The sequence below is a fragment of the Pelecanus crispus genome, chromosome 2 (assembly GCF_030463565.1).
Source record: "Pelecanus crispus isolate bPelCri1 chromosome 2, bPelCri1.pri, whole genome shotgun sequence".
NCBI lineage: Eukaryota > Metazoa > Chordata > Aves > Pelecaniformes > Pelecanidae > Pelecanus > Pelecanus crispus.
The window spans coordinates 7,670,201-7,680,564 of NC_134644.1; the positions used below are offsets into that span (position 1 = coordinate 7,670,201).

General features: G+C 39.6%; 1 protein-coding gene across 1 annotated transcript; it reads left to right on the forward strand.

The window, feature by feature from the left end:
- The first annotated feature begins 394 nt into the window (after positions 1-394).
- C2H9orf152 (chromosome 2 C9orf152 homolog) lies at positions 395-6,210 on the forward strand. The gene is made up of 2 exons (XM_009483873.2): positions 395-623; positions 5,639-6,210. Exons 1-2 carry the CDS (start codon positions 395-397, stop codon positions 6,208-6,210), a joined length of 801 nt encoding a protein of 266 aa, XP_009482148.2.
- Positions 6,211-10,364: the final 4,154 nt, after the last annotated feature.

Consider the following 10,364-nt stretch of genomic DNA (forward strand, 5'->3'; position numbering starts at 1 on the left):
GAAATCTGAAGAAATATTTCCCTGATGGAACCACTGTCTTGGGGAGGACACCATGACAGCATCCCTTTAAGAATTAACATTACTACATAAACCAGTATTACCCAGCCCTTTGTGCACCTGACTGTGTTCAACGAGGTTTTGTATTTCATTGTTTTTTTTGGCAAAGCTTCATATGCTCACAACCTTAAGTCAATATTAAATCCAACTATCGGTTATAATCATGAACTCTGTATGCAGTAGCTCCAGATGCACCGCATGAAAACAAGCTGACTGAAATCCACAACTTCAGAGTAGACCACACAACTTCTGAAAGAAGTCACTGTACTTAGCAGTTATTTCTTCATTTAGGAAGGTTTCAGATGCTTCATACTTGGTTTGCTTTTTTGCCAACACAATGAAGGAAATGTCCTGCTTCTGCATGACTTTTTCTTCCTTGTTGGAACAGATGGTGAAAGCTTACAAATACACGACTGGTATTTTTTCAGTGACTCATACCTCAGAGCAACAGGCTTCAGATCATGATAAGCAGCCAACCAAGATGGATGTAAGCTTACTTGAGGAGCAGTACGACCATATAAAACAGAAGCAAAAACTGCAGTCACACATTATTGTATTTAAAACAGGTATGCTTATATTTATAGGAAACAATGCAAATGTAGATGTAAAGACTATTGCTTTAAATCTTGAATAACTCCTAGCTTTGTTCTTCTTGTGCTCAGCTTCAAGAGAGGTAGGTACAAAGTGAATTCTTTTTCTGTCGTTTTGGTTTTTTATTCATTTCACTAAAGGGTGGTCTTGTGTTTATATCAATTAGCTTCACGGCAGTGAAACGCTAATGTGAATTTGAACAGATAAATGTATTTGAGATAAGGTTTTACAGGTTTTATGTCAGTAAAGTAAAATTCTAAACCTAAATGGTAACTCTTACAGGAGCCACGTACTTCATGTCTGTCATCAGTGTATTTGTGCAATGTATTCTGTAACATTTCTGCTCTCTCAAATGCTTCCATCAGAACAAGCAATTCTGGGTCTTCTGTCTCTTTTTCCCTTCTTCTTCACCTGTGTAAAGAAATGTGTCCTACAAGACTACAGGAAGCAATAGCAAATATCAAGTGACTAGCACGAGTTGGGTTTTTGTTAAAAAATAACTTATACTAAGAGACGTAGTGAATAACTAAGATACAAGCTTTGAACAAGACATCCCGTTTTGAAAGTGTTTTCACTGCATATTGCTTGGCAAGTACATAAATAGAAAAACAAGTAACAATATGTATCACTCATCTACCTGCTACATCAGGCAGACTTTATATAAGAAACTTCCAAATACTTTACAGTTTTTAGACTACTGTTTACAATACTACACTGATATATTTTCATTTACTTTACAAGTTAAAGTGATATAGAGAATACTAAGTCAATTAATGAAGTTGTCGTCTGAATTTAATTGCAATATGAAAAACGTGCTTCATTCACTTCTCATATTAGTATTAAGCTCAAATGCAGAACTTAGGTTATTTAATTCCTTGCATTTTCCTCCATTTTTCAGCAGTTCTAGATTTTGACCATGTCAGACTGTATCTCCAAAACAACTGAAAAAACACATAATTACGAACTATACAACAGATTCACTTCTTCAATATTTTTTCATCCAAATGTCAAGAAATTCTTATGTTAAAAGAATGTAAATCTCTGTGAGAAAGAGATATTTAGAGATACACACACACACACATATATATATACACACAAGCTTATTTTATCAGGTATGGAAAGGCAACTAACTTGAAGACAAAACAGCCCATCTAATCAGCTATAGCAAAATTGTAAGTCAGTTAAAGAAAGGAAGCAGAAGCCTGTATTCAGATTAAATTCAAATGAAGCTTCAGATATAATGAATGTAATCAGAGCAGCCTTTTTACAAGGACACTATTTGAAGATTAAAGAAAAGACGTAAGAAAGTAGAACTGCACAGTTTCTGGGAAGTTTAAAATTTGGTGGGGCTGGAAATTCACATACAATATTTTCATATACATACACATTACCAAAATAATTCAGAAAACCACATAACCTACTGCACTGAACTTTTATCTTTAAACAACCTGTGTGGAAAGGATTAACGTTACTGTTAGAAGCAGTTGAGGTTTGGGGGTTTTTTTGTTATGCTGAGTTCTCACTGTCCTCAAAGTTGATCTTATACATTCCTATGGTTTGGAAGCTGGGAAAACCGATTACATAGCTCAGCACTTTGAACCTGTTACATGCATTGGTTTCCAAGAGCATGTCAAGCAGAAATGAACACTGCCGTATCGGGATAGCCTGCTGCCCTAGACTCCTTAAGTTACGAGCTTAAACTGTCCAGAAATTCCTGCTAGTACCAAAAAGCAGTCTACGTATGTATCAGTATCTTGTACTGGCAGCAAACTGTTTCCGTGCTTAGCGGGTAAGATTATGGCTGGGCTGGGAAGGGGATGACAACGACAGCACCACCACAACCCCACACATACACACAAAGGCCAGAGGCCAGACACAAAAACCTCATGAGATGCAGACATCATGGAAGGAGGGCACCTTCAGTCCCTCATGGTCTTAAATATTCCTGTCAAAGGTCTTTGTTCTAACCAGTAAAACCCTAAATTGTTTCTGTCGAGCAGACCAGCTATCCTTCCATGATACCACAGGGATTTTGAGCGTTTCACATTTATTGGACCACAGCTGGAATGGTAACTCCAAGTTTCCTTGAGGACTTTTAACTTCGTATGTCACTATGTGTTTGCCAGTCACAAAAGTGTGGATCTTTAAACAGAACTTAAAATTCTCTAACTTCTCTAGGTTTTTGACTGGTGGGTTAGTAACTGGGAAATCCCCTGAAAACAACTTTCTTCTGTTCCTTCCCCATTACACACTGCCACGTTCATGCTTCTGCCTGTTCCTGGTGTCGTGGTTTAGCCCCAGCCAGCGACTCAGCACCACGCAGCCGCTCGCTCACTCCCCCTACCCCGATGGGATGGGGGAGAGAATCGGAGGAGTAAGAGTGAGAAACACTCCTGGGTTGAGAGAAGAACAGTTTAAGAATTGAAATAAAGTAAAACAGTAATGCTAATGGTAACAATATAATAATAATATACAAAGCAAGTGATGCACAATGCAATTGCTCACCACCCGCCAAACGATACCCAGACAGTTCCCGAGCAGCGATCGCTGCTCCCCGGCCAACCCCCCCCAGTTTCTATACTGAGCATGATGCCATATGGTATGGAATAGCCCTTTGGTCAGTTTGGATCAACTATCTTGGCTGTGCCCCCTCCCAGCTCCTTGTGCACCTGGCAGAGCATGGGAAGCTGAAAAGTCCTTGACTGGTGTCAGCAGTACTTAGCAACAGCTAAAACATCAGCGTGTTATCAACATTCTTCACATTCTAAATCCAAAACACAGCACAATGCCTGCTACTAGGAAGAAAATTAACTCTATCCCAGCCGAAACCAGGACACTGGTTATTTGAGAACAAAGAGCATGACAAGATTTGAAAGTCACCAGCTATGGGATAATCATAGAATCGTTTAGGTTGGAAAAGACCCTTAAGATCGTCCAGTCCAACCATTAACCTAACATTAACAAGTCCATCACTAAACCAATTAAGGGTAGAGTAGCAATTCAGCAGTGTATTCATTATTTATTGGCTAAGAAGCTGAAAAACAGTGTTTACTTTAGGAATTAAATGGGAGCATTCAGCGCATGGGGTCACAACAGAATAAACACTGGGGCTCTGACTGTAGAAATCTCTTCCAAGAATTTCCCAAACTAACTTGAAGTAAGATTAACTTTTGTCACTCTAGAACGTTAAAAGTATCTATCTATGATGACAGCATATGAAAAAGGCCACATGCATAAGCATATGCAACAAGGCTATTATGTGCAGTTTAAAAAAAACAAAAAAAGCCAAAGACCTGTCTAATTAAAGCTTTGTTTAGAAGTGGAGAGAGCGATGAATGTGTGTTAATTCAACACAGAGTGGTTCAGGACTCTCACATTTCTATCAGAGGTCATTGCTCAATTTTGCGTGCTGCACCTGTAGCAAAGGAATCAAATCAAATCTGAACTCAGAACCAGTCCAGACTATTAAATTTGGACTAGATACATTACTTTGAACTCTCTGATCAACTCAAGCCAGATCGTAATTCTTCTGATGACCAGTTCATAAGGTTCAAGATAAAACTTGATGTTGCTTATCAATGCCAGTTCAGCCAAGAGTGCAATTACATCCACAAGAACGTGCAAAGCTGCATCAGCTCAGGGTCTCTCAGTTCCTTCTCTCTTGCTTTTTCTCTCACATGCACGGAACAAGCCCTAATTTTTGTAGCTCGGTACTATACTGTGCTGTTCTGCAGAACACAGCGAGATCTATTTTGCAAGTGGACTTCTTGCAGCCATCCAAGCTCAGCTTTATTTCCCAGATAAAGTCCAGTCATAACTTTGATTCTCACTGTTCCACGATAGAGAACTCTTGTGTTCTTATCTCTAGGAATGGTTTCACCCTAGGAAATTCTGTTAGCATACTTCACTGTATAGACATATGCACAAGTAAATCTGTATCTCTAAGCCCTGCACGTGCTTTAGTCTCCTTTCTCCTGGTAAAACTGCAGGAGAGCAGAAGATGTGAGCTGACACATACTGCAACAGACACAGTTCCTATAACTCAGCCCTGTAAATAAGGTCAGCATTCCGCACAACTCCTACTTTAAACTCTATTTATACTAACTGAAGTATATTTCATTAATACTTGCAATGTCGACAGCACTGTTTATCTTTAGTATAATGGTTCAGTTTCTATTCATTTTCAAGGCACAGAAAGCCAGTCATGTTCAGTAATTTGATGGCTGCTATGTGTACTTAAAGTAGCATTAGCATTTCTATCCCTAATATCTTACACATTTCTAACAGTAACTTTCATACTGACCAGATTCTCTCCCACTGTTACAGCTACTGTATTACCATTCATGGAGCAAGCAGATTTTTCCTCTAAGTGATCATCCAGGCAACACTAGTGTGATAAGCTATTTACTTTACACCACTTATACTGACTACAATAGTAGAATTGCAGTAAAATATTAAAAATAAAGCCTATATGTTAATGATCCCTTGTTAAGATAAAGAAGGAAGAAATTCACAACATGTTTCATCTAGAAGCAGTCACAGTATTTTTAAGTTGTGAATACAAACTTCTAACAGTATCAAACAGAACATTTTTGTCTTTCAAATCACAGCACCTACCAACACATGGAGCAAGTCCCTGCTCACCTTAAGAATTTTTGCTTACAAGCAAATAATTACTGAAAGTCAATTCTCAATCTGTGGCGTTAATGAGTCCTAGAGTACCGCTTAGATCAATATTGACTTGATAAATCTCCATTTTCATTTGACTAACCCGAGGGTACCATTTATGTCCTCAGAACTGCAAAACTGAGCATGAAATATTTCTACTCCATAACCTGGCATCAAAAGAACTTGCACTACTCTCAGCCACACATGGAAAGAGTACAGATAAACTCATCTGTTAAAGGTCTTCACTTGAGTTCATGCCACAGAAATTACACCCTTAATTTTTGCCACCATAGTAACGTGCATATATGCATTTCTCTCGTAGGTGAACATGAATCTCTTCTCCCAGAATCAATGGTCAATGCTGTTTTAATTAATAAAAAAGTCAGAAGATCAAAGTCATTTACAGAACATGTTCCTGTCAGAAAGGTCAGACTGGAGATGACCAGCAGTGGCAACGTCCAAGACAACTCACTATGGCGTACCCACCTGGGAATTCACCGCCTGGTGCAAGCCCCTTCTCCAGGAGTTACCTGGGATCTTTCCCACCATAAGAACAGACCATGCAGTTTTGACAATCAGAGACTGATTTCAAAGGGAAATGGCACACTGCAACCCAAGGAATTAGAAGGAGCAAGCGAACTATCTGCGCTCAGTCAACTGGGAAGTTCAAGCATGTTGAACAGTTTCAGCAAAGAGAATGGCAGCAACATTTCAAGCACCTGCCAAAATTCTTCTCTGAAATCAGCCACTGCAGCAGTTTGGACGCATCAACATATTTCTTCTACAAAATGCCTGCCAGCCTGCAATAAACTGAACTTTTACCCTTTCCCTAATAAAAAAGGGCCCAGAATTTCTGAAGCAGCAAGGAGACTTGGATTATATGTCTCACAATGAAGACATTCGGTAACACACAAAACTTAGTAAAAAACTTGACTAAAACTTAAAATACCAAAATAGTCTTCCTAGTTACACTGACCGACCTGCTGAGGGTCTAATTCTATTAGCCAAGGAAGATCCTTACTATATAATCTGTTGTTTGACAGTACAGTGTAAAATGAGGTGTTCTCATGAAGATGCTGGGCTGCAATGACAGATACTTCTGTTATTTGAGATATAAGAGCAATTTTATCTTTTTTTTTCCCTGTTTTCAGGTTACAGATTTTAGAAACTAGGATTTTATCACAGCAATATTTGAAATATCTGAAAGAGCTATAGCAAAGGCTAGTAGAACTTCTGATGAAGTAACTAGGCTAAATTTCAGTATAGTACTATTTAATTAGACAATAAACAAGCAACAAATGAAACAGTACTGAAGGTGATTGGTACACTTAACGTATGATTTCATGGTTCACTTTCCTCAAAAAAAGCTATTCAAGATACTTTCTGATGTGTGTATTTTTAAAATCAATGAATAAAACCTTTGCTCATTTCTACTATTTTAATGGGACTTAGTAAATGTCACCTTTTTTCTTATACACAAATTCTGTAATAACATATTGTTGGTTCCCATCTATCCCCAGTATTTCATTAGAAAAGAAAAGTCTGAAATAATTACTTAGGTCCCCGATACATTCCTTACCAGAAATATAATGCATCTTTCTGCTGTTACAACTGTATGTGCACAAAGTGGATATAACCATTTCAACTCCACAAATACAACTGTAGTAGTACAACTATTCTTTATAGATAGAGTTTAACATTTTCTCTTGTGGCACAACTGCACCACAAACCTGTGCAAGTTTTTAAAAGTGAGTAGTTACTGCTGGTCTCCCCTCCTGCAAGATCTTTAGAGGAAGGAGACCCTCTTTTGTGGGTGCTTTTCAATGACAAAACCATGATCTATGTATCACCCACTTCTGGCTGCAAGTACTCAGACAGGTCTCCCTCAATTGTAGGCTTCAGAAAAACTGAAGACTTGAAATATCTCCCCATTTCATGATAATATTAATTTCAAGCTATACACCTGGCAGCCACTGGCTCTTCTGAACCATTCAATATCTACCTGAGCCCTGAAAGGACAGCAAAATGAGGATCAGGTGGAGGGCCCACAAAGCTCTTCATGATCCCTGCAAACAGTCTGCAAGCACACATCCTCAGTTACCACCACTGTCTCAAAATCACACCATCCACAAACAAAAAAAAGGGGCGGGGGGGGGGAGGGAAGATGCCAAAGACGCTCAGCTGTGATGTATGTCCTTCTAGACACAAACTCTCCTCGGCAAGAAAGACAAACCATCCCCTCGTATCTTGAAAACAGAGTTAATACCAAAGTGCAAACAAAATCCTATTGTCAAAGAGATAGCAGTGTTATCCATTTCTAAGAGAAACTACCATTTTCTTTGCATCCAACACAACTTCAAACCATTAATCCTTTGTACAATTCCACTGACTTTTGTTGTGCTTGATGGAGGATACTACATCTGGAGATGTTTGCACAGATCTGTCAGAGCCTACGCTTCCATTGCAGGAGATTCACAGCTGTAAGTGTACCACAGTACTTTGTTAGGCCCACAAAAATAGAAAAAATACCATGGAATATAATGCTATTTTACTCCCTCTGGCCAAACGTCATTTCCTCGATGCCATTCAACAGTTTCAGACCCAAACTCTGTAGTGTCCCACACCAATCCAGCCACCACCAGCAGGTAGGCAGGCACCGTGTCTCCTGGAAGTGACAGTCCTTAAGATAGTTCTGAAAAGCACTAGCTATTACCAACAGCAATGAGTACACCACAGTAACTCCTGAAGAATTTTCCACTCATCCTCAGTAAAAGCAGGAGAATCGTAGAATCATTTATGTTGGAAAGGACCTTTAAGATCAAGTCCAACCATTAACCTAGCACTGCCAAGTCCACCACTAAACCATCTCCCTAAGCACCACATCTACACGGCTTTTAAATACCTCTAGGGATGGGGACTCCACCACTTCCCTGGGCAGCCTGTTCCAATGCTTTACAACCCTTTTTACAACCCGCTCCTCATAAGGCCTGTGCTCCAGACCCTTCACCAGCCTTGTTGCCCTTCTCTGGACACGCTCCAGCACCTCAATGTCCTTCTTGTATTGAGGGGCCCAAAACTGGACACAGTATTCCAGGTGCGGCCTCACCAGCGCCGAGTACAGGGGGACAATCACGTCCCTGCTCCTGCTGGCCACACTATTCCTGATACAGGCCAGGATGCTGTTGGCCTTCTTGGCCACCTGGGCACACTGCTGGCTCATGTTCAGCCGGCTGTTGACCAACACCCCCAGGTCCTTTTCAGCCAGGCAGCTTTCCAGCCACTCTTCCCCAAGCCTGTAGCGTTGCATGGGGTGTTGTGACCCAGGTGCAGGACCCAGCACTTGGCCTTGTTGAACCGCACACAGCTGGCCTTGGCCCATGGACCCAGCCTGTCCAGATCCCTCTGTAGAGCCTTCCTGCCCTCGAGCAGATCGACACTCCTGCTCAACTTGGTGTTGTCTGCAAACTTACTGAGGGTGCACTCGATCCCCTCATCCAGATCATTGTTAGAGATATTAAACAGAACCGGCCCCCATGCTGAGCCCAAGGGGAACACCATTTGTGAGCGGCCACCAATGGGATCTAACTCTGTTCACCACAACTCTTCGGGCCCAGCCATCCAGCCAGTTTTTTACCCAGTGAAGCGCATGCCCATCCAAGCCATGGGCGTCCAGTTTCTCCAGGAGAATGCTGACAAAGGTTTGGGAAGAGGTGTTTATTGTGATTTTTCAGGTCGTCTTGTGTTTTCAATTAACTGGCCTGCCCAGTTTAGTTTCCAGCTCAGATACTGACTTCAATTTATGGGTAGGCATGAGACATTAATAAAGAATCATAACTACATTTTTTTTCTTCACAGTGGTTACAGTTTCTAAAGAAAGATTAGAAAGAAAAAAAAGATAAAACAGATAGGCATAATAGGGAGAAAATACTAGATAACAACTAGCCCATATGAAACAAGAAACTACCTGGAGAGAAATACTTTAAAAAAATTAGTTGTCCTTTGATGTGCAGTATACATTAGCTTTCTATTTACTTGTCTTGCTGATTTGTACTCCTGCCTATCATTATACTGGAGTGTTGGTTTTGTTTTATCTCCAAGTCTGTAGACCACAAGAGAACCAAATAAAGCTAAAGGAATAACTGAAAGAAAAATCCCATGTTAGCAAGAGGCCACTATTAAAACTATTAAAAAATTAATTCACAATCATTTTGCCTAGATACTTGCAATGATACACTTGAGAACATTTCAGCAAATGCAACTTCAACATTTAAATCTTTTAAATAAGTATCACAGAAAGTTTATAACATTATCTAGCCACTTACCTACTCTATAAACCTGTTTGAACTAAAATAGTGATATCATTTTCTGCAAACGCTTTTAAATTGATTTTGAAGTGCTTTGAATTAGTTATCTCAATTAAACATGCACCTTGAATACCTTGATTTAAAACTCAGTGTAGGTTTATGCACGGACTAAGTAACTAACTCCTTTGTAAGCACTTTCATACAAACACTTTGTCCTTTCCTGAGGCTCCTCTAGCATATTATTGTGCCTTGTACTGACTGGAACTTATTTGAAAAAGGCATTTCGCCTTTGAAGAAGTTTTTCAATTTAATTCCCAAGGACATTATGGAAGAACAGTTTCAGTAAATTTTTATTTTGTAGTGGAGTAGTTTTAGTTATGAGAAAAATTACTATACTTACCTTTCAAGAGACTGAAATATTACACAGGCACATTGCCTAATGAGGAAATTATTTTTTTCCTAAAGCAGCTGTAGTAAAAATGAAACAGGAAAACATGAGGAAAAATGGAAAACTTCAAATATTAGAAAGTCCCAGTTCTCAAGTGCACCTGCTTTTCAAAACCCTTTCCTGGTAGCTTGTTCATGTTTGGAGATCATGGGACAGTAACTTTCATCACTCGGTTACCGTAACTTTAGCTAAGTTTCAAGCACTGAACTCAAGGCTGCCATAAAAGCAAGCTTACCCTTATTTTATCAGTTTTGGAAACTTGACCGATTTATGCACATAGGGGAGCCTAGAATCTT

Bases quoted from the DNA above. Each gene is read 5' to 3' on its own strand.
- C2H9orf152 (XM_009483873.2), top strand. From the start codon at position 395: ATGAAGGAAATGTCCTGCTTCTGCATGACTTTTTCTTCCTTGTTGGAA. The intron at 624-5,638 runs GTATGCTTATAT...TTTCTCTCGTAG, and splicing joins CATTATTGTATTTAAAACAG to GTGAACATGAATCTCTTCTC.